This window comes from Chrysochloris asiatica, unplaced genomic scaffold (genome assembly GCF_000296735.1).
Source record: "Chrysochloris asiatica unplaced genomic scaffold, ChrAsi1.0 scaffold00116, whole genome shotgun sequence".
Lineage (NCBI taxonomy): Eukaryota > Metazoa > Chordata > Mammalia > Afrosoricida > Chrysochloridae > Chrysochloris > Chrysochloris asiatica.
In genome coordinates this window covers 806,049-830,791 of record NW_006408634.1, presented here as the reverse complement: position 1 = coordinate 830,791, position 24,743 = coordinate 806,049, and the positions used below count along the sequence as shown (strand labels likewise).

General features: G+C 43.6%; 1 protein-coding gene across 1 annotated transcript in view; it reads right to left on the bottom strand.

Annotated features, from left to right (window-relative positions):
• LOC102831378 (bile salt sulfotransferase-like) overlaps window positions 1-24,743 on the bottom strand; it is a 27,900-nt gene extending 3,157 nt beyond the window's left edge. The window contains exons 1-5 of the mRNA XM_006868083.1: window positions 24,608-24,743; window positions 19,572-19,780; window positions 18,690-18,816; window positions 14,142-14,236; window positions 1,472-1,652 (exon numbers count right to left, since the gene is read on the bottom strand). Of these exons, the coding sequence (XP_006868145.1) occupies window positions 1,472-1,652; window positions 14,142-14,236; window positions 18,690-18,816; window positions 19,572-19,780; window positions 24,608-24,743 (748 nt within the window). The remainder of the gene's footprint in view (window positions 1-1,471; window positions 1,653-14,141; window positions 14,237-18,689; window positions 18,817-19,571; window positions 19,781-24,607) is intronic.

The following is a 24,743-nucleotide window of genomic DNA, read 5'->3' as shown; positions in this document are numbered from 1 at the left end:
TATGCCATTCCTCTTGAATTTGTCGTTCCTGGCGTAGTAAATCATATGGTTCAGATTCAAAATGGCCAATATCTGTTTCAACTCACTGGTGTGGTGCTATGGGTTATTGAATTGCAAGGTTGGTAGTTCAAGCTCATCGGCTGCTCTTCAGAAACCCTATACAGGGTTGCCATGAGTCAGAACCGACTCAACAGCACTTAACAACAACAACTACTTTCACGTCATCACAGCCAACTCTACTTTGAGGAGGCAGCTCTTTTTCAGTCCTATTTTGAGTACCTTCCAATTTGAGGAGCTCAGCTTCCAACATATATCTGACCGTAAATTGGTGCTACTCCTAATGTTTTCATTTTCTCGTATTATCTCTGGCAATGTTCTTTTTCGATTCACAAGGTTTCAGTGTGTAAACATTCAGAAATAGTCCTTCTCTCCTACTTTGTCTGTCTTCATCTGGAAGCTTCACTGAAACCTATCCACCATGGGTGACCCTGCCAGTATTTTAAATACCATTGATACAGCTTCCAACATGGCGGCAACACATGCCAGTATAACAAAGTGACAGGTGTGCAATGGTTTTAGTTCATAGCACACTGGAATTTTTCCCATAACAATTATAATAAAAATCTAAGTGAATTTTTCATTTCTGATAATCAGTCTTCTAATACTTGCTTTCTGTTCCCGCATTGCTTCTCATCTAATGACCTTACACCCCACTCAACCCTAAATTACATGCTGTAATCTTCTCATTATGCATTTTCCTCCATGCTCTCGCCTTCACATACCCCATTCTCAGAATATCAGTGGCTGTACTTCCTCATCATTCCCATGAAGATTTCACTTTCCCTAAAATCTCAGGTTCAATGAGACTCCAAATGTATGGGTTCCTCTTTCTTTTCATCAGCAAAGGAAGGTCCCAAAAGTTTTACTCCATTCCTGTCATCATGGTCAACTCTACTTTGGGGAGGCAACTCCTCCGGTCGCATTGTGAGAGCTTCCTCATGAATTAATGTACTTTATTATTCAGATTAAATGACAACAATGATTACTGTAATTACTCTTACACTGTCAGCTCCCTGCCCTTCTCACTATGTAGAATTCATTTCATCTTCTCCTCTTCCAAGATAAATCTGACTTTAAAGAAGACAGGATATAACACAGACAAAACTGCTTATTAAGCTACCTTTAAAATCACTACACTCAGTCATGATACTACAAAGAGCAGACCCAATTTTATTGCTTTCTCTTTAATAATTTCCCATTTTGTTGCTCAGCTGATACCTGAACTCAATTTTATTTATACTGTGGAATTCATCTGGAATAACCCCCACAATTTTCTAGCTTTGTAGCCACCCACATATCTCTGTCTAAAGATTCAAATACTTCCTTCATCCCATTTTTGGAGGATATCAACAAAAGCAGGTGAATTATTCCTCTCTTTTCTTCATATCCTGAAATCAGAAATTTCTCTTACCTTTTCTCATCAATTTCCCTTTGGTGTGATCCATAAACATCTCTGGAACGAGGGAAAAATTGCTCATCTTATTTTCTTTCATGACTTCGAAAGATACGTTCTTCAGGATTGAGTTGAATTCTTCTGGGCTTAACTCCTTGCCCAAGAACTGGCTGATCCTCTCTACAGTGGCCCTTGTGTCCTAGAATAAGAAACGCGAGGAAGACGACATAGCATTAAATACAACAAGGGGAAAAAATACAGAAAGGACAAGAAAATGATGAGGTGGAGAAGCAGAAAGAGGATGAATTATGTGGGCTTCTGTGACGTGATAAACATGAGATGAGAATACGTTGGACAAAATAAAAGAACAACAAAGATTAGTTGGAAGTTATGTAGATGAAGAAATGCGATGACGATGTCATTATACCAACATCAATATTGAATTTGGACATATTGTATGGAGGGAACAGTCGCTGGAGAAGGATGTCATGCTGGGTAAGGTGGAGGGTCAGAGAAAAAGAGGAAGACCCCCAATGAGATGGATCGGCCAGGTGGCATCATTGATGGACTCAAGTGTGGCAGCGGTGGTGAGGTTGGCCCAGGATCAGACATTGTTTTGTTCTGCTGTGCATGGGGTCGCTATGAGTCGGTTCCGACTCGATGGCACCTGACAACAACAACATTAACTAAGTCTACTGTTGTTGTGATTATTAAATGCTGTTCAGTTGGTTTCGACTCATAGGGTTTACCAAGGAGCAGCTGGTGGGTTTGAACCACTGACCTGGAAATAAGAGGGAATGATCTAGAAATTTCAAGGACAATTTTCAGATGGACTTAATACACAAGGTTGTTGGTTTCATTAGGAGCTGTAGGATTGGCTCCAAGGGAAAGTCACCCTGTGCGCATGAGAAGAAAGCACTGCCTGTCCCTACACTTATCCTACAATTGTCTTCATTTTTGAGCCCATTGTTGTAGCCCTTGTCAATCCATCTGAAGACTCTCAAAAAGGGTCTTCCTTTTTGTTCCTGACACGCTAGTTAAATAAGCATGATGTCCTGTCTCCAGGGATGGTTCCTCCTGATAATATGTCCATAATACTTGTGAGGAAGTCTCACCATTTTTGCCTCCAAGCAGCATTCAGGTTGCACTTCTTTGAAGACAGATTGGTTTGTTCTTCTGGCGTTCATGAACCTATCAACACCAGTATGAAAGGCATCAATTCTTTACCCAGCTTCCTTAGTCATTGTCCAGCTTTCACATGTGTATGAAGCGATTGAAAAAACTATGGCTTGGATCTGGTGCACCTTAGTCTTCAAAGTAACATTTTTGCTCTTTAACTCTTGATTTGCCCAATGAAATATGTCACTTGATTTCTTCTTTTTTAAGTTTTTATTGTGAATTGAGTGATGGGTCACATGGGGGAACATCAGTTTTACACTCATTATTTCATTGCAATGATTACAATCTTCTCCGTGTATCATCATTCAACAGTATTTGTTTCTATTCCCTCTGGGGTGTATTTTTTGTGGTTTTTTGGCAGCGGGTGGGGGGTGGAGGATGTACACAAAAACACTCAGGAATATATAATAATCTAAACAGCCAAAGGGCACATTCTACAAGCCTGCCTCCTGGCCGCCAGCACACAGCCTTTCTCTTTCCATGAGTCCAGAGTCCTCAGCTGCTCCCTCTCTCCATGTCCTCATCTCTGCCTCTGTCTCTGTTGTCGCTGCTTCTCTAGATAGGGTCCCACATTCTGCTCGCTCATGCTCTTCTCCCTTGATGGTCCTAGGGGTCCTCTGTTCCTGGACTGTAAGATTAACTACTCACCTGTTTTTGTTACAAAACTTCTACCTTTACAGTTGTGTCACTTGATTTCTGGACTGCTGGTCTCAGGAGAGTTAATTGTGGATCAAAATAAAATGAACTCCTTGACAACTTCAATCTTTTCTCCACTTAACATAATGCTGTTTATTGATCCAGATGTGAGGACTTTTGTTTTCATTTCCACATTGAGTTGTAATCCCAAATGAAAGCTGTATTCTTTCTTCTTCATCAGGAAGTACCAGAAACCCTGTTCCGTTTCCGCAAACAAGGTTGTGTCATCTGCATGTTGCTGGCTGTTAATGAGCTTTCCTCTAATCCTGATGCCATGTTCTTCTTCATATAGTACAGTTTCCCAAATATTTGTTCAACATACAGAATGAATGTTGTTGTTAAGTGCCGTCAAGTCGGTGCCAACTCATAACTCTTCATAGAGTTTCCGAGGAGCAACTGGTGAGTTTGAACTGCCATCCTTGTGGTTCAATCCTACCTTGTGGTCCTGTGCTTATCCTATAGTGCCACACTCGGACTCCTACAGAATGAATACGCATGGTGAAAGAATACAACCCTGACACACACCTTTTCTAATTTTAAACCATGCTGTATCCCCTTGTGCTGTTCATGTGACTGCCTATTGTGCCAGACCCCTACATAAACACTGTGGTTGTTGTTGTTAAGTGCTGTTGATTCCATTCTGATTCTTAGCAACCCTGTATAGGATTTCTAAGGAGCAGCTGATGGGTTTGAACCATCAGCCTTGTAACTCGCAGTCCAATGCTTATCCTGCACCGCCACACCAGGAGTCTATGTTGTTGTTGTTAAGTGCTGTCGAGTGGGTTCCAACCCATAGCAACCCTGTGTACGGTTTCCAAGGAGCAGCTGGTGAGCTTGAACCACCAACCTTGTGGTTCAAACGACTTTGCAGTCCAGCGTATTAGCCCACAGTGCCACCGAGTCTATAAACACGATTAAATATTCTGAAATACCCATTCTTTGCACTGTTGTCCATAGTTTGCTATTATCTACACTGTTGTATGCCTTTGCAAATTTACTTGTAAATGAGGTACAAGTAGACAGAATTCAGCCAAGTTTCAATTGGCACCAGCGATAGTATCCCTCACTCCATGTCCTCTTCTGAACACAGCTTTAATTTCTAGCTACTCCCTGTCCATGTATTTCTGCAACCATTTTTAAATTGTCCTCAGCAAAATTTTACTTTACTGTGACTTTAATGATATTGTTCAATGATTTCTCCATTCTGCAGTGTCACCTTATGTTGGAATGGGCACAAACACAGATCTTTCCCAGTTCACTGACCAAGTATCTGTCACTCAGATTTCTTGGTGTGGGTTGGTGCGTGCTTCCAACACTACATCAGTTAATTGAAACACTCCAATGGGTGTTGCATAAATTCCTGGAGCCTTGTTTTTCTCTAATGCCTTCAGTGCAGATTAGATTTCTTCCTTCAATAGCGCCAGTTCTTGATCACATGCTACTTCCTAAAATGCCTGAGCATCGACCAATTCTTTTAGGTACAGTGACTCTGAGTATTCCTTTCATCTTCTTTTGATCATTTAATATTTTGTCCGTAGAATCCATCAATACTGAAAGCTGAGGCTTTAATTTTTCCTTCATTTCTTTCAACATGAGAAATGGTGAGCATGTCCTTATGTTTTGTTGTTGTTTTTTACAGATAAAAATAACAAAGTCACCCCGTGCAGACAAAACTTAGAGTGTTCTGTGATCTTTGTGACGGTAATGGCTGTACTATGTAATAACACAATTTTTAATAACATGTTTGTTTGGGCGGCACATCAAGTTTTATACAGCACACTTATATTTTGCCAGAAGCATTCGTACGTGTGCTATCTGAGAACAAGAGAGATGATGACGTTTGTAAGAGGAAGATTTTTTAGGGTTGTTAGATGGACTGAATCCCATCTGTGATGCTGAAGCCAGCTGAGCTGAAAAATTGCTAATTAAGGGCACTTGAGTTAAAGTAGATAAGAAAAATATGTTGTTGTTGTTGTCGTTTTGAATGACATCAAGCCAACTCCAACTCACAGCAACCTCACGTGAAACAGGACTAAATACTGTTCCACCTTCACACGCGTCGCCATGTCGGAGCATAAGCCATCTCTTTGGGAATCTTCTTTGTTTCCGTGGCCCTCTACTTTCCCAAACATGATGTCTTTCTCCAGGGACTGGTTCCCTTCTTATAACATATATAAAGTATGAGAGATGAATAATAGACATAAAGAAAAGATGAGCATGTTCCCGGGAATCGAGATCCTTTGGTGTTGCTCTTTGGAAAGAGACCCCTCAACATTCCATAATGGGAACAAGCACAAAGATAGTAAAAGGAGCTAAGGGATAAGAGCAGACCCTACCCTGCTCTTCCTGTTCATTTTCTTGCTACAAATATTCTTCAAGCCACAGTCCTTGAGCCAGTTCCAATCTGGAGAAAGAACATAAAGGCCTCCTTGATCTCTGAGTGACCCCAGAACATTAAAACTCACATCAAGGAACAAAGGTTCACTGGAACTGTGTCATTAGAGCCACTCTGACCCATATTAGATGTGCGAGTCTGACAGCAAGCATCAGACCCAATGCTAACCTTGCCTATCTTGAATAATGCATGCAATTTCCCAGAAATGTTTATGACTATGTATGACTTCATTTCCCTGAAAGCTCAAGAACTCCTTGAATCCTCTGTTTATGGAAACTCTGCATCAAGAATGATCTCCCTTTGTAACCATGGCAATGAAATGAAATCCGATAGGAGGAATGTAAAACTGATGTTCTCCCATGTAAACCCACGTAATTCACAATAATAACTTAAAAATAAATAAATAATGATGATCTCCCTGCCTCCTTACTTGTTACAACTAATAAAACATTGCTTTGTTTAAATCTGCACGATTCTAGATTATTCTTAGCTAAAGACTAAGTAGTGAAGCCATTGCATTTGGAAATAAATTTGGTATCCAGTAAGGGGTCATCTTTAGCTCCTTGAGGCACTGACAAAGAGGAAGTGATGAAACCCGACTGACAAAGTGACCACCTGCAAGGACTTTTGCTCAGCCATCCCTCCGGTTCAGTGAGTTTCTAGCCTTCGATACTTGCTCAGATTTGGATAAATTAAGTTGGCACAGTTCCTTCTGACTGGACAAGACTTCCAGCCTGGGTGGGGGTTGGAATCTCTTCATGGTAACACGCTTTGAGTTGGGAGGCAGGCCTGCACATCTCCAGTGTTGGTGGCTGACTGGGAGACGGAAATTCTTCCGTTTGGGTCAGTGGAGGGAGGGCACCCTAGAAAGAAAAGGTCTAAACATCTCTGTTGGTGCCTGGTCCTGTGACAAGCCTTTTAAGTTGGGATCTTTGTGCTCATAGGTCTTCTATCTGAGTTGTGTGTGACACTTTTTCAGTATCTGAAAAAGTCTAAATCTGGTAGAAATTTTCCTGCTCAAGTAGTAAAATGAACTCTTAACTGACATCCAAAATAGGACCAATAATTTGTCATACTTAGAGAAAGTATCTCCGAAGATAAAGGAAAAACTGAGACACAGCCCCAGTAGGATGCATAACCAATCGCTTTTGATCTGCCCCCAGCTATGTTTGCATCCAAAGGGAAGTTACTGGAAGAGAGTAATCTTAATTAAGCCAAGAAGAGTCAAATATTTATCTCTTATACTCACATCCGGAGTCCTGGTGTGATGCTCTAGGATAAAGCATTGGACTGCAAGGTTGGTTTGAACCACAAGGTTAGCAGTTCAAACTCATCATCTGCTCTTTGGAAACCCTATACAGGGTTGCTATGAGTTGGAACCAACTCAACGGCACTTAACAACAACAACACTCACATCCAACATCCTTTGGGGAGTTGGAAGCAAATAATCACTAAAAATGGGGAATCAGGAAAGTATTCCAAAAGGTAGCCCTCTGGGTCACATACTTCTTGTTGTTGTTGTTGTTAAGTGCCGTCGAGTCAGTTCCGACCCATAGTGACCCTGTACAGGGTTTCCAAGGTTGTAAATCTTTAATGGGAGCAGAAATCCTCATCTTTCTCCTACAAAGCGGCTGGTAGTTTCGAACTGCTGACGTTAAGGTTTGCAGCCCGATGCATAACCACTACACAACCAGAGCTCCTTAAGAGCTCTGGGTTGCATACTTAAGAACTGGCAATTTTTGCAATATGATGAACTTAAAAGCAATACTGATTGCCTTCAGTATACCCTAGGGGACCAGGACACTTAACCTCAACACAACCCTACAGCTCGGTCTTCCATGTTAGAGGCAGGGAAAATGGGGGTGAAGTCCCCTATGTGCCTATATGTAAACAAAGGGCTCTGATGCAAACATAAGCTTGAAGGAACAGCTGTAGTTATTGATCCCAAGAAGGAAAAATGTCTCAAAGGAGAAGAGCTGGATTTGGAAGACAGTCCCCTTTTTCATGATGGGACACCTTTCCCTGAGCCCCCACCTATTCAGTGTGTCAGACCCTTTTCCTTCTGCCCCCTACTCTGGACCCACCTCCCCCTACTACCTGACTTTCACCCATCACCTGGAAACTCTCATTTCCCTCCTCATTCCCACTAAAACGGTTCCATCCACCCCTCCTCTGTTGGTTCCCTTTTCTACCAAGGCCTTGAGAAAACCTCTGGCCCCACCCATGGACTGTGTCCGTTCTCAGAAGTAGTTGGCAGGAACTCTTCTCATGAACTCCATTAAAGCAACTGTGGGTTGCTTTCCTCACTCACAGAATGTATAAGGAATTTTCCCATCTTTAGATTACCAAGTATTGTGGGTAACATTAAAAACCTTTCAGAAAGAAACAGCTGTTTACTCATCACCCCGGCAATTGCGGTTTTGCAATGCAAAGCAAATATGGCAAAGGTGCGAAGCTATTGTAATTGAATGTACTAAGGTGGGAAACAGCCCTTTTTCATGATCTTCCCTTTTGCTACATGCAGCACACACAGACAAGCAAGGGGAGTTGCTCAGATACCTGTTCCTTTCGTGGGGTCAGATCTGAACAAATGTAAGGCGAAGTTAGGAACATTCTCTGAGAACCCTGAAAGACTTGAGAAGGAATTTGTGAAGCTCAGCCTCGATTTCTCCGTTAGGTAGTGGTGGTGGTGGTGTGCCGTGGAGTTGGTTCCAACTCACAGTGCCCTGCATGGGGTTTCCAAGGCTGTAAATCTTTACCGGTGCAGAAAGCCTCATAGTTTTGTATCATAGACATAAATGCAGGAATAGTTCGAATCAAAAATATCATCAAGGTAAAAGCAGGGTTGAGATTGATTACTTTTATTTGGAGTTGCACCAATTTTTTGGTTCCTAAAACCAAAAATCCTAAAATGGATTACTTCTATGTTTCTCCCAAGGAACAGCTGGTAGTTTTGAACTGCTGACCTTGCGGTTCTCAGCCCAATTTGTAACCAATATGCTACCAGAGCTCCTTGCTCTCTTAGGTGGCAAGATATGATTGTTCTGTTAACTAACAACAGCACAACAGATAAGAAAAATGGAGTTTTCACCAAAGCTAGAGGACACAGATAGTGTAATGAAACCTGGGCCATCAGGTCTTTGGAGCCGGAACTCCCTTGGAGCCCTAGTGAAGCTGTAGAGAAGGAAAGAACCAGGTATTGCATTCTCTGCACGGTAGCAGGGACAGAAGTGCGCGTGCGCATGCGCGTGACCTGCCAGCACGCAGACGAGATGACGCAAAGGGAAAATGCCACCTTTATGAGTCATCTCACCAAGACAGTTGGACGGTTTACTAATCTCAGCAAGTACCATCTCACAACATCCCCCGACATCAGGAAGACATTGTCAAAATTAGAAGCTGAGCCCTGAACCTCACCATCTCAGTTTGTTGAGTATGCCTTTAGGATGTTAAGCAACGGAGGAGCAGGAAAGAAAGCAAATAAGATACGAACAGTTATTGGCTGTGGTGTTGCAGGGCTGACCTGGGTTTTACTGGCCACAGGGTTCCTGAGAGCTTTTGATTCTGTTGACTCAGGTGAGTAATGTATGTAAATCATGGAAGGAGAATAAGCCGGGGAGGTCACTGGAAAAGGGTGTGGCCCAACTCTTCTAAAACCCAGTGACAAAGGCAGAATTCTGACTCCGGCCCTAAGTGACAAACGCCACAGAGTGACCAGGACTAGATTCAGAGCACACTGCCTGTCTCCCATTGACCAACTGATCTCCAACATTCTCGCAAAACCTCAGGTTACCACCAACATGGCATAGGAAAATTCCATTTTCATGTTGTGAGAAATCATTCTCAAGCTGGTCCATCTTCAGGAATAAGGAAACAAAGGGTCCAGAAAGTTGCTAATAGAACCCTACTAGAGTGACAGGGGAGCCCTGGTGTGGCGCTGTGGGTTAATGCGCCAGACTGTAAAGCCGTTTGAACTGCAAGGTTGGCGGTTCAAGCTCTCCAGTCGCTCTTCGGAAACCCTATACAGGGTAGCCATGGGTCAGAACCGACTCGACAGCACTTCACAACAACAACAACAGAGTGACCGGAGCCCATTCACCTGGGGTATGTGTAGACAGGATAAATTAGGGGAGGGACAAAGGGAACCTGTTACACTATGTCCCTGCATGAAGGATTTAGATCCTTCCTAGCATCTGGAGTTACCTTTACTGACTGGGTCGAGGCGGAGCCTACTAGAATTCAAAGGGGCCGCTGAAGTTTGTAAGTAGTTGCTCTCTAAGAATGTACTCCTGTATTTGGACTTCCACTCCTGACCTGGTGTGGCGCTGTGGGTTAATGTATCAGACTGCAAAGCCATTTGAACTACAAGTTCGTTGGTTCAAGCTCAATTAGTTGCTTCTTGGAAACCCTATACAGGGTCGCTATGGGTCAGAACCGACTCGACGGCACTTCACAACAACAACAACACCTGATAGAATGTTAATGACCCTGCCTTTATGGTCAAGATCACTCAGCGCCTGTCTAAGGACTTTGACATTAATTATAAACTTCATTCTGCATGGAAACCACAGTCTTCTGGGAAAGTTGAAAGAATGAACTAGGCCTTAAAGAGAATCTTAATGAAGCTTTGCTAAGAAACATAAGAACCATGGCTCAACAGGGGTGTGAGATAGTCCCAGGGGCGCTATAAAGCTCGACCCATTTGAGATGCTGCCTCAGAGGCCATTTGATTGACTACGCCAAGAGACTCAGCAGTTACACACACGCAGAAGGAACATAGGGCAAATGCCTAGAGTCATACAGAAATATGGGAATCACATGATCCCCGAACCCACTCAAGGAAAATTACACTCATGCAAACTGGGAAGTATGATGTTCCTAAACACTTAGAAGGAGGCTAGTCCTTCCTACCAACTAGCTGATGAGTAGAATGGGTTGCACCAGAAACTATGAACAACTCATTGTTGTTACAACTCATTGTTGTTACTCCTTAAACTACAAGGAGTCAGTCGCCCCATGGATCTACCATACCTGGATAAAGCCAGCCTCTCCACAACTCAGAGCTGAAGAAAATCACCCAAAACTAGACTCATACAGCTGTGAAATGGTTCAAGGGTCTAACGGCGATTCATGACAAAGACAGAGACGTGATCCGAGTAAATGACCAGTGAACACACTGGTGATCGTCTCTCTGCTGTTGATGATTTTGGCCCTGATGTGTTTGTGTCTCTTTCCTGAAAGGTGGAACCGTTCCGTTTCAAGTGTGAGTAAACTCAGCAACAACCCTATCTCCCCAGAAGAAATTCATTCTATCTTTCTAGGCTTATTTTGTTGTTGTTGTTAAGTGCCGTCGAGTCAATCCCGACCCATAGCGACCCTGTATAGGGTTTCCGAGGAGCAGCTGGTGAGCTGTGTCCTAAAAACTAACTCTGCTCAGTTTGCCTGTCTGCAGTGAGGGAATCACAAAATGGACACTGAAGTAATGTTCTCGCTTCTCACTTCCCTAGAACACAAAGTGATCTAGAACAATCTTTAGGAAGGGCCAACAATTCAGTTATCCAAACCCTCTTGGTGTGGTGCTGTAGGATCAGCACTGGACAGGAAACCTCAAAGTCGGCAGCTCAAACCCACCAGCGGCTCCTTGGAAACCCTATATATAGGGTCACTCTGAGTGGGAACTGACTTGATGAAACTTAACAGCAACAAACAACATAACAAAGGGAGAGGATTTAACAGACTGTTGGATTTGTCGCTCTCATCCTGCCTTGTCACCCTCCCACTACTTAGATTTTCACAGGTTCATCTCTCCTCTAACTCAGTGTTGACAGCCTATGTCACATCGATCTAGTAACCTGCTTTGTTGTTGTTAAGTGCCATCGAGTCGGTTCCAACCCATAGCGACCCTGTACAGGGTTTCCGTGGTTACGAATTGGACTGAGAACCTCAAGGTCAGCAGTTCTGTGGGAGAAAGATGAGGCTTTCTGCTCCCGTAAAGATTTACAGCCTCGGAAACCCTGTACAGGGTCTCTGTGAGTCAGAACTGACTCCACGGCACATTACCACGACCGCCATTATCCTGACCAGCCAGCCCAGTTAATTCCTCAAATTGACAAGGTTTCCAAATCTTACCTGCTCCTCAAACACCACAATCAATCAAATTACCTAGTTGTTGTTGTTGTTAAGTTCTGTTGAGTCAGTTCCAACTCACAGTGACCCTGTGTAGGGTTTCCTAGGAGAGGCTGGTGAGCTTGAACCGCTGACCTTGTTATTCAAACAGACATTGGAGCCCAGTGCATAATCCTCCCGTGCCACACCAGGACTCCAAATTGTCCTGCTAGAAACCGTAAAAAAAGGCCGCTGCGGCAGTGATTAATGGTAACCCCAATTTTGAGCCAACGAAGACTCAACCGTGGCTACAACGGAACATTTTGATTCTCTCTGACAAAGTTAAATATAGAGCTTGAAACTTTGGGAGGAAGGTCAAAAATCGCTAGTCAACTGGCTAAACGTAGCCAATGCTGCCTCACATAAGCTACTCTTTGGACAAGTTCTGTTTGCTGCTCCTGGGTAATCCTGACTCTATGGGGCTGCCCCTATAGCCTAGACCCAAACCCCACACCCACCTGAGAAAGCTAAAGTGTTGCGTGATGCTGTCTCCATCTAACCAGGACCAGGAAGATATACCGTATTGCACTGGAGGAAGCTGAGATTCTGGCCCGCAACCACCCTTCAGGTCTGGAAAGGAACTCACCCTTGTGGCCTGATTTTCAGCCAAGCAGTAGATGGGTTTATAGGTAATGGACAATACTAGTTAGGTATGGTCAATCATTGCAAATCAAAAGGGCAGCATTTACCTAAGGACAAAGTTGAAGAGGGATGGGGAAGAGAGTGAACTGGAACTAGGAACCCCAGGAAAGAAGCGGGTAACTGATGTTGCAGGGAGGGGAAGGTAGTCATTGAGATCAAACCAAGTATATGGTTTGTTGAATGTAAATTGATAATCTTGTCTGTAAACCTTCACTCAATTCACAATAACAAGTTAAAAATAAAAAAAAGAAAGAAAAAGTTTTGCATAGAGAACGCTGTTCTTCGCAGCCGAGGTCTCTTGACCTATCTCCTAGACAAGAGGTTCCAAACTGATGCCACGCACAAAGGACATAAAAGCAGCTCACTGAGAAACCCATGCCTGCCTGCTTTCCCTATTAATCTTCTTGCTACAGAATCTCTTCAAGCCACAGCCCTTGAAACCATTCCAACTGGATTAGCAAACCTGTGTTGTAAAGACATGTCTTAATGTTCAACACCAGAAGACATGGAATTATATTACTAGAACCATTTAGACCCATTCAAGAAATGAGGGTTCCGACAGTGATTTCTGGACCAACTCCTAATCCTGATCCTCTTGAATTGTTGTTGTTGTTAAGTGCCGTTGAGTCAGTTCCAACCCTGTATAGGGTTTCCAAGGAGTCTCTGGTGAGCTTGAACCACCGTCCTTATAATTCAAACCAACTTTACAGTCCAACGCATTAACTCACAGTGCCACCCCAGGACTCCTGACCCTCTGGAATAATGCATGCTCTTTTCCAGAAATGTGATGAACGTGCATAACTTCCTCATTCCCCTGAAAGCTTAAAAACTCTCTTTTGTTCGGAGAGAGACAATGTGAAGGATCTCCCTGTCTCATTTGTTGTTATTGTGAAGTGCCATCGAGTCGGTTCTGACCCATAGCAACCCTGTATAGGATTTCTGAGGAGCAGGTGGTGGGCTTGAACCACCGACCTTGCAGTTCAAATGGCTTTGCAGTCTGACGCATTAACCCACAGCACCACCCCAGGACTCCGTATAGCCACCTTATATAGGGTTCCCGAGGAGCGGCTGGTGGGTTAGAACCACTGACCGTGCGGTTTAAATTACAGTCCAGTGCTTATCCTACAGCACCATGCCAGGACGCCAATATTTAATTACAAGCAATAAACCACTGTGGTGCTTAAATCCTCAGGACTCCAGATCATTTTTTAACTAGAGAATACATTGTGGGCCCATTGTTTTCAGTGAGTTCCGTAATGTGAATTTTTGCCTTGGTTCCCAAAAAGCAGCTTGGGGACGTTTTCCTCTAAGCCTTGAGGAGTTACTTTTACATTCGTTCTCAGAAAAGCAACTTGAGAGAGGGGGTACCTTCCCCAGTTTTTCTCTTGCTCATGGAAATGCCAAGTTGTAACCGACTTAAGGGTTTGGTCCTTTGGTCTGGTAGTTAAAGGTTGAGAGGACAGATCAGCAGTCACAGAGAAGCCAACGACCTTTGTAGCTAACTATCACACCTTGTGTAGAAATAGGGCGTTGAGGAGAACAGTTGGAGCCAGAAATAAGATGATTGTGATATGAAGTGAAAGAAAGTAAATATTTTGGAAGAATGGTTACCTGTTGCAGCTCTTCATATGAAATTATCAGGAAATTCTCTTTTCCTTTCATCGACAGCCAGCCTTGAATATGGTCAAACCATGATCCAAATATTACTGCAAATGAAGTGGGGAAATAAAGGTGATTTAAAAAAAAATTGGGGGGGGGGTTTCACATTCGTATGATCCTGTAATTTTATGAGTATCTAAATATCTGTTTATTGTACTGTGATGACTTGCATGCCGCTATGATTCTGGAAGCTACACCACCATCATTTTACTATCAGTAGGGGCACCCATGGTGGACAGGTTTCCCACTTCTGAATGGACAGCCACCGAAAACCTTATCAACACCAGCAGAATATTATCAGATATGGTGCTGGAAAATGACATCATTATAAATAACACCAGAATATTGTCACATAGAAGGTGAGCCCTTCAGGTTGGAAGGTACTTAGACTATGACCGAGAAAGCGCCACCTCCTCAAAGTAGAGTTGATCGTGAGGATGCAAATGGGGTAAAGCCTTTGGGACCTTCGTTTGCTGTTGGCACAACTCACAACAAGGAGGAACAGCTGCAAACATCCAATAATCATCGGAACATGGAATTACGAACTATGAAATTAGGAAAATTGAACGTTGTCAAAATGAAATGGAATGCGTAAAGATTGATATCCTAGGCATCAATGAGCTGAAATGGACTGATATTGGCCATTTTAAATCTGATAGTCATATGGCTTGCTAGGCTGGAATGACAGATCCAAGAGGGATGGTGTAGCATTCATCATCATAAAGAACACTTCAAGATCAATGTCATAAAACCTTTCCAGATCTATCTTGAAGTGCAGCCCTGTGTCTGTGGTAGGATAATATCCATATGCCTACAAAGAAGCCAAGTTAATACTATTATTATTAAAATTTACACACAAACCACTAAAGCCAGTGATGATGAAATTGAAGAATTCTGCCAATTTCTCCAAGGAGGCCTGGTAGGGTACTGGAGTGTGTCATCAGGATTGGAGGAAGACTCATTAACAACCTATGATACACAGATGATCCAGCCTTGCTTGCTGAACGTGAAGAGGACTTGAAATACTTACTGATGAACACCAAAGACCACATCCTTCACTATGGATTGCACCTCAATATGAAGAAAACAAAAATTCTCACGAGTGGACCGATAAGAAACATCATGATAAACAGAGAAAAGGTTGAAGTTTTAAAGACTTCATTTTGCTTAGCTCCACAATCAACACTCATGGAAGCAGCCATCAAGAAATCAAATGATGTGGAATAGCAAAGATGTCAGCTTGAGGACTAAGGTGCACTTGACCCAAGCCTTGGTATTTTCAATAACCTCATATGCATGCAACAGCTGGACAGTGAATAAAGACCATAGAAGAATTGATGCTTTTGAGTTATGGTGTTGGAGGATAATACTGAAAGTGCCATGGGCTGCCAAAAGAACCAACAGATCCATTTTGGAAGAAGTCTAGCCAAATTGCTCCTTGGAGGCCAAGATGGCCAAACGTCATCTCTCATACTTCAGACATATTATCAGGAGGTACCAGTCACTGGAGAAGGATATCGTGTTTGGTAAGGTGGAGGGTCAGAGGAAAAGAAGATCCCCGACGAGATGGATTGGCCAAGTGGCAGCATCGATGGACTCAAGCGTGGCAACAGCAGTGATGTTGGCCCAGGATCGGGCAGTGTTTTGTTCTGCTGTGCATAGGGTCTCTATGAGTCAGTACTAACTCGATGGCACCTAACAACAACAACAACAACATACCCTTTTTAACTAACAAAAACCCCCACTATTGTTCAGTCCCCTCAGACCCATAGCAACCCTCCCTGTAGGACAGAGTAGAGCTGCTCCCTAGGGTTTCTGAGGCTGTAAATCTTCACGGGAGCCGAAAGCCTCATCTTTCTCCCGTGGAGTTACTGGTAGATTCAAAGTACTGAAACCCACTATGGTACCAGGTCTCTTTGGACAGCCTAATATAGCCATCATTTTTGCATGCTTGCACCTGTATTTTTTCTAGTGTAAAAGTTATCACTGTACATCGTCTTGTAACTGGTAATCCAGTTTTATTTGAATATTCAACATCACCTGATATGGATTTGTGCCATTTTTGTCTTCATAATCAACAACATATAAGCATGTCTGCTTCCACAATACTGTGTGTCTTAAATATTCTGAAGGTTTGCCAAAGGATTTGTGAGTCATGGTTGTTTCATGCAATTATGTTGGGGTAATTAAATCTGCATTTCCCTTCCTTGTAATGTTTATCCTGATTGCTTTGATCCTCATATCTGAATTTGGCTTAGAAGTGAAACAGTGGAGTGGGGGCAGATCAACTGGAGGGGATCGAAAAACAGAACTCTCGATGGCAATATTTGATGCGTTTGATAGATATGTTAGAAGAGGAGTCATTATAACATCACCTATTCTTTTGATGGTATTTTATATTTCTCATAATAAAAACAAAAAATTAGCAGAAAATGTTAACAAGATTGAGGCTCAAAAAGAAGGAAAGATACCAAGTTTAAGTTTCAGGAACTATTGAGATAGAAAAATGCTACCATCACTTAAGTACTGACAGTTATGTAAAGCCTGAGATATTTTTTTTTCTTATTTCTATCACCACATATTAGTTATTATATATATATACACATGTATATATATATATATATATATATATATATATATATATATAATCTTATACCTTTCATTTTGAAATCGATTTAGATTTCACATGCAAATATAAGGAAGAATATATAGAATTTATAGTGCCTTATCTTGAACTTCACACAATGTTGTTGTTGTTGTTGTTATGTGCCATGAAGTTGGTTCCAACTCATAGCGACCCTGTACAAGGTTTCCGAGGTTATAAATCTTTATGGGAGCAGAAAGCCTCATCTTTCTCCCATGGAACAGTTGGTAGTTTCCAACTGTTGACCTTGAGGTTTTCAGCCCTATTTGTAACCACTACACTACCAGAGCTCCTTCCCCACAATGTTAGCATCTCAGTAAACATTACTATTCGTTTGTTGCTGTTGTTATGTGCAGTCTAGTCACTTCTGACTCAAAGCAACCCGAGATACAAGAGACCCTGCCCGGTGCTACGCCATCCTCACAATCAAGGCTGAGTTTGCAGCCCCCTGTGGTAATCCATCTTGTTCAGGGCCTCCCTCATTTTTGCTGACCCTCCACTTTGGCAAGTATAATGTCCTTTCCCAGGCACTGGTCCCCTCTGAGAGTCTGTTTATTTTGTATCTTCGATCTCAAAATTATACTGAGGACATCTTCAAAAGCCAGGAGCATGCAGACTGACACCTTGTTGTTTTACAGGAAGTAGTATGTTGTTGTTGTTGTTGTTGTTAGGTGCCATCAAGTTGGTACAGACTCATAGCGACCTTATGCACAGCAAAACGAAACACTGCCTGATCCTGGGCCAACTTCACTACTGTTGCCACGTTTGAGCCCATTGATGCTGCCATTTGGCCAATCCATCTCATTGGGGGGGTCTTCCTCTTTTTCTCTGACCCTTCACCTTACCAAACATGATATCCTTCTCTAGTGACTGGGCCCTCCTGACGATATGTCCGAAGTATGAGAGACGAAGTCTGGCCATCCTGGCCTCCAAGGAGCACTCTGGCTGCACCTATTCCAACACAGATCTGTTGGTTCTTTTGGCAGCCCATGGCACTTTCAATATTCTCCTCCAACACCATAACTCAAATGCATCAATTCTTCTACAGTCTTCCTTATTCACTGTGCAGCTTTCGCATGCATATGAGGTTATTGAAAATACCATGGCTTGGGTCAGGCGCACCTTAGTCCTCAAGCTGACATCTTTGCTCTTCAACACTTTAAAAAGGTCTTGTGCAGCAGATTTGCCTAATGCAATACATTGTTTGATTTCCTGACTGCTGCTTCCATGAATGTTGATAGTTGATCCAAGAAGAATGAAGTCATTGACAACTTCAATCTTTTCTCCATTGATAAGAATGTTGTTTATTGGTCCAGTGGTGAGGATTTTTGTTTTCTTGACATTGAGATGTAATCCATACCAAAGGCTGTGCTCTTTGATCTTCATCAGTAAATATTTTAAGTCTTCTTCACTTTCAGCAAACAAGCTTGTATCATCTGCATATCACAAGTTGTTAATGAGTACAATTAGCAATCTCACTGTAGCATAAGCATTGGACTGCGAACCACAAGCCACTCCCTGGGACTCCCATCAGGGTCGCTGTGAGTCAGAACCGACTCAAGAGCACTTAGCAACAAGAGGCTGGGAAGGCCATGTGGCTGCTGAAGTAACAAGATCATTGAATGTGGAGATATTCGGGTTGTGAGATGAAGTATATGATGTTTACCATCCCTTCCAGATACCCTCCCTGGTGTGGTGAACTGCCGTCCACTTGGTTCTATGGTTCTGACTCATAGCAAACCTGTATTGGGGGTTCCCAGGCATGACGGGTGAGTTTGAACTGCTGACTTTGTGGTTTGAACCAACCTTGCAGTTCTGCAGTGCCACACCAGAACTGCTACCTGAGTCAAACTCACCATTTCCCTGGAGAAACCATTCCAAGTACTGTTCAAATGATTCTGGATTCTTGACAGTTTTCAATGCTTTGAAGAAATGATAACCAGAAGTTATAATATCTCTGGGATTTCTGATGAGGTAAATGACCTGAAGTTAAAAAAAAAAAAAAGGTATGAAAATAAATGCAATCCATCCCTGTTGTTGTTGTGAAGTGCCGTCAAGTCGATTCCGACCCATAGCAACTCTGTATAGGGTTTCTGAGGAGCAGCTGGTGAGCTTGAACCGCCAACCTTGCAGTTCAAATGGCTTTGCAGTCCAGCGCATTAACCCACAGCGCCACACCAGGACTCCTTAGGTATAGATATATAGATATACAGATATACAGATCTAGATATGAAATCATGATTTGAAAAGCACCAGCAGGTAAGCACCAAGCCCACATATTCTCTGAGTTGTAGGAGCTAATCTATAATTCAATTGCTTACTCAATAGGGAATGCAATGTAAGGTACTATTGTTGTTGTTGTTGTGTGCTGTGGAATCAGTTCCGACTCATAGCGACCCTGTACAGGGTTTCTGAGCCTATAAATCTTTTTAGGGGAGCAGAAAGCCTCATCTTTCTCCTGCGGAACAGCTGGTAGTTTCGAACTGCTGACCATGAGATTAGCAGCCCAATTCGTAACCTCTATGGTCCTTCAGGTACTATTATAGCGCTATAATTAACTAATGAAGCACGAGTATTATTGATGGACCAACAGCAAAGGGATATGCACTATACTCTGTGGTTTGGAACAAAGCATTCGCTTCTGTTCCCTTTCATGAATAACCTTTTATCTCTGTCCCCAAAGCAAGGCATCCAAAACAGAGAAGTGGTCGATTGTATTGCTACAATGATTAGCTTACCTTTGCCTTGGAAACAAATAATGACTTGGGAAATAACTGAATTGGAAGGTGAGAGCTGTACATTCGTGGCCCTTGTTCCTTTGGGATACTTTCAGCTCCATGTATGCTTTCTATCCATGGTGTACGATACCAGAGAGCTACAGACTGAACCCAGCTGATATCTCCCTTGGAGTAGATGAGGCTAACAATCTCCGCCAGCCAATGCGATCCTGGAAATATAAATAAACTAGATTTTACCTACTTAATTCTGACTTTTAACCACGCCACAACACTTAATTACTTCTCTATTTGTGAAATCATCTTATCTTTCATGAAACCAGTTTCCTACTGCTTGTGTTCCTAATGTTTAATCTGCCTGCATCGTGCTCATCCAATATTCAACATTTGACCTCTAAACATTAACCTGAACTTATATATCCAGTTTAGCTCTCTTGAATTCTAGCTGGCAGTTTGTTGTTGTTGTTGTTAAGTGCCGTCGAGTCGATTTCGACCCATAGCGACCCTGTACAGGGTTTCCGAGGCTGTAAATCTTTACGGGAGCAGAAAGCCTGATCTTTCTCCCGCGGAGCAGCTGGTAGTTTCGAACCGCTGACCTTAAGGTTCGCAGCCCGATTTGTAACCACTACGCTACCAGAGCTGGCAGTTTAGAGTGGGAATTATCCAGCAGAAAGTGTCTATGCTATTAATGTTGTTAGATACCAAGGAGTCAGCTGTGATTCACAGCGTCCCTATACCCAACAGAACAAAACACCACCTGGTCCCGTGCCATCCTCAGAAATGTTTTTTTATTTGAGCCTGTTGATGTAGCCAGTGTGACCCTTCATCTTGTTGGGGGACCTTCCTTTTACTTGCCGATTCTCTACCAAACATCACGCACTTTTCCTGGGACTAGTCTCTTCTGACAACATGTCCCAATGGAGTCTCTCCAGCCTTGCTTCTATGGAGCATTCTTACTATACGTCTTCCAAGACATTTGTTTGTTCTTCTGGTTGTTCAAGGTATATTCAATAATCTTCGCCAACACAATTCAGATGGATCAATACTTCTCTGGTCTTCTTGAGTCCTTAGTCTACAAAGTATTTTTCACTCTTTAACACTTCAGTCTTTTGCAACAGTTTTTGCACAATACAATATGTCCTTTGATATCTTGACTGTTGCCTTCATTGTAGATTGATTATGGATTCAAGTAAAATGAAATTCTTGACAACTTCAGTCTTTTCTCCATTTATCATGATGTTGTTTATTGCTCCAGTTGTAAGGATTTTTGTATTACTTACGTTGCCCAAAGAATTCTTCAATATTGGAAGTCAAAGCTTGACTTTTTCTTCAGTTCTTTCAGCTGATAAATGCTGAGTGTGTTCTTCCTTTTGGTTTCCTAACTTGATTTATTTATTTTTAAGAAAAGAGCTCTTTATTCCACATTGTCCAATATTTTTACACAAGTAAAATAAAATGTATATCTCTATGTTCCGCGATTGGGTGGGAGGCGGTGCTCTGGTACAAACGCTGCAACACCCTGTAAACGCGATGGGGTGGAAATGAGGGGTGGGCAGGCCTGCGGGTGGGGAGGCAACCTCAGGGAGGGTCTACTGTGCCTGCCGGGCAGTTCAGTGCTGACGCTGCTCTGGCTCATGGAGGGATCCTGTATGCACCCACACCTGCTTGCAGGGAAAGGCCAAGGGGCAAGGTTGCAGGCATGGCCAGGCAGGGCACCCGAGCCATCCGCATCCCCACCTCCGCTGCCCACCCCGCCACCACCACCACCCGCCTGGCCCAGACGGCACTGACTGCTTGTGTGGTTTTTGCATGAACAACTTGGCCTCCGGCAGTGGTGGGGAACCCTGACACCTCAGAGCCCTCCAGCTGCAGCCCAGTGAGTGGGGGCTCAACTAAGCCAGGTAAGGTCCTGAAGGGGGGAGTCGTTGCTATGCTGTGGGATGGAGCTGTTGCCCCTTGAATGCGTTGTCAGCTGAGGCTGGGCTCCTAGCCTCCAGCACTGAGGCCTTGTCCATGTCATCTTGCTGATAGCACTTGGGTAGCCCCAGCAGCTCCTCATCGGTCCAGATGGGATGAGAGGGCTTAGTAGCCACAGCACAACCTTCTAGGTCAGTAGCAACCAGGCTGGCCAGATGAGGGGGCAGGCTGCAAGGCACCTCAGAGGAGGAACCACGGAACTGCTGAAGCTAGGCCTAGAGTGGGAGCACCCGGCACTCACAAACCTAGGGGTTGTCATTAAGTCGCCGGCAGTGGCCCCAGGGCCTCGGTGGATAGCACAGAGAAGTTGTTGGTGAACAGGTAGAGCGTCATGAGGCGGCTGAGGTCTCAGAAGGCGTGAGGGTGCACAGGGGCCACGGGGTTCTTGTGTGGCAGGAGGCAGGCCACAGAAGGCATGCTTGGGCACACTGGGGATCCCGTTACCAGGCAGGAAGAGGGGTGTGAGGCTGCCCAAGCCTCGGAAGGCGTCGTTGGGCAGTGCCTGCAGTCCGTTGTCCTGCAGGCCACCAGGCCATGGAACAGGCCCGGGCCCAGCTCCTGCAGGCCACAGGGGCCTAGGTGTAGCGTGTGCAGGTGGCTCAGGCCACGGAAAGTGGCGGTGTCCACGAAGTGCAGCTGGGGGTTGTCTTCGAGGTCCAGCTGCTCCAGGAGCGCCAGGCCGGAGAAGGCAGCAGTATCGATGCGGGCCAGCGAGTTGGAGTAAAACCACAGGATGGTGGAAGCCAGCGGCTAGAACGTGCGCAATGCCGTTCCCATGCAGGACGAGTTCGCTGGCTTGTGGCTGGGATGTCGGTGAGCAAGGCCTGCAGACATTGCTATGGGCAGCTTGTTGTCACCTTTGTAACACACACAGGCACGTGGGCATGGTGCTGCCACCCTCCATGCCTGCAGATACAGCAACCATGCCACCAGCTGGCTCCCTCCAGAGAACGCCCTCTCCGTCTCTTCGGGGTTGGGAAGGGCGCATCGGGGCACAAGGTCGCTCCCGGGTCCGCATCCAGCCGGACGAGGCTCAGTGCTCTCCGCTCTGCTCGGGCTCCCAGGTCAGCGAGGCTCGGAGCGGGCGGCTGGCTGCGGGGGACTGGCTGGGCATTTGCGGTGCGGGCCGGCAGCGGATGAATGTTGTCTGGGATCATGTGGTTTTCTGGTTCTCTAACTTTAGGTCTGTGCACATTTTATTATAATATTTGACTTTGTCTTCTTAAACTGCCCTCTGAAATGTTCTCTTCGGTTCTTTGACGTCATCATTTCTTTCATTTACATCCACTACACTACATTCAAGAGCACATTTCTGAATCTCTTCTGACATCTAATTTGGTCTTTCTTCTCTTTGTTGTCTTTTTAATGACCTTTTGCTTTCTTCATGTGTGATGTCAATGTCATCCCACAATTCCTCTGCTCTTTGGTCATCAGTGTCTAATGCATCAATTCTGTTCTTGAGATGGTCTCTAAATTCAGGTAGGATATACTTCAAGTTGCAATATAGTTCTCGTGGTCTTGTTTGCATTTTCTTCAACTTCATCCTGAACTTGCATATGAGCAACTGATGGTCTGTACCCCAGTCAGCCTCATTTTGACTAATGGTATTAAGCCCTTCCCTTGTTTCTTCTCTCCAATGTAGTCACTTTGATTCCTGCATATTCCATCTGGCAAGGTCCATGCGTATAGTCACAGTATAGGTTGTTGAAAAAGGGTTTTGCAATGAAGTCACTGGTCTTGCAAATTCTTATCATGCGATCTCTAGAGCTATTCTATCAGCAAAGCCGTATTTTCCAACTACCAATCTTTGCTCTTTGTTTCCAACTTTCACATTCCAATCACTAGTCATTATCAATGTATTTTGACGGTGAGTTCGGGTGGTAGGATTCAGATTCTTCATCACTGGCTTTGGTGGCTGGTGTGTGAATTTGAACAACAGTTGTAGTCACTGGTCTTCCTTGTATGCCTACGGATATTATCTGATCACAGACAGCGTTGTACTCAAGCTAGAGCTGGACATGTTCCCTTTGATAGTAAATGTAACACCATTCCTCTTCAATATATCATTCCCAGCGTGGTAAACCGTGTGATTGTCTGATTCAAAACAATCCAGTAATTCTACAGTAGTTTATCTTTTATAACAAACCCTACATGAACCCCAAAACATGCAGGAGTATTCTCGTCTATAAGGCTCCCCACAATACTCCGTATATCAAATCCTTTTGAATTACAATTGATGATCCTAATAGCTCTCTTGGACGTAAAGCTCCATTAAGACATATTTATAAATGGGTTTATTCCAAACAAAATGTGTTTTAAAATGTTGTTGTAACAGTGGCTGGCTGGCTGTGCAGACCAATTCTATCAGTAATGCACTTGTTTCCATTTTGATTGTTGTTGTTGTTAAGTGCTGTTGAGTCGATTCTGACCCATAGCGACCCTGGACAGGGTTTCTGAGGCTGTAAATCTTTACGGGAGCAGAAAGCCTCGCCTCATCTTTCTTCCATGGAACTGCTTGTAGTTTCAAACTGCTGACCTTAAGATTAGCAGCCTGATTCATCAGTCTTCTAAGAGTTTATTATATATATATATATTCCAATATAAAAAGAACACTTTTCAAGGGGATCTGCTGGGCTTGTTAAATTCAAGGTATAGAGGTCAGCTCAGATGGTTATGGTCACTGTTTCTTGGGATCTCAAAGGGATCATCTTGTTAGATTGTCTCAAAGGACACCAGACAATCATGGGAGCTTGTTAGGAAGAGGTTTTGAGAAAATGGAAAACAGCATTAGTGAGAAAAAAGCCAGGAAAGTTACGCTGAGAACTTTTTTCCATCATGACAATGCACTTGCTGATTCTTAGAGGTTAACTAGTGCTGTTTTAGAGAATCTCATTGGTTCACCTAGCCCACTCATCCTACAGCCTTGATCTTACCCCTTTCGACCTATTTTTTGCTCACAAAACTCTAACAATATTTAGATGGAGGATACACTAAGATACAGAAAAGGCACACAGTGATGACATCATTCCAAAGTGCCTCAACTTCACGCTCCACTTCCTTACCTGATTTTGGGTAAGTAACCATAATGACATCTTCATCCCTCACCACGAATTCATCCCGATTGCGTTTCATGTCTTCGATGTTGAATCCACTTGTGGGTAAAGGAATGCCTTCAAACCACAAATAATCAGTGGCCAT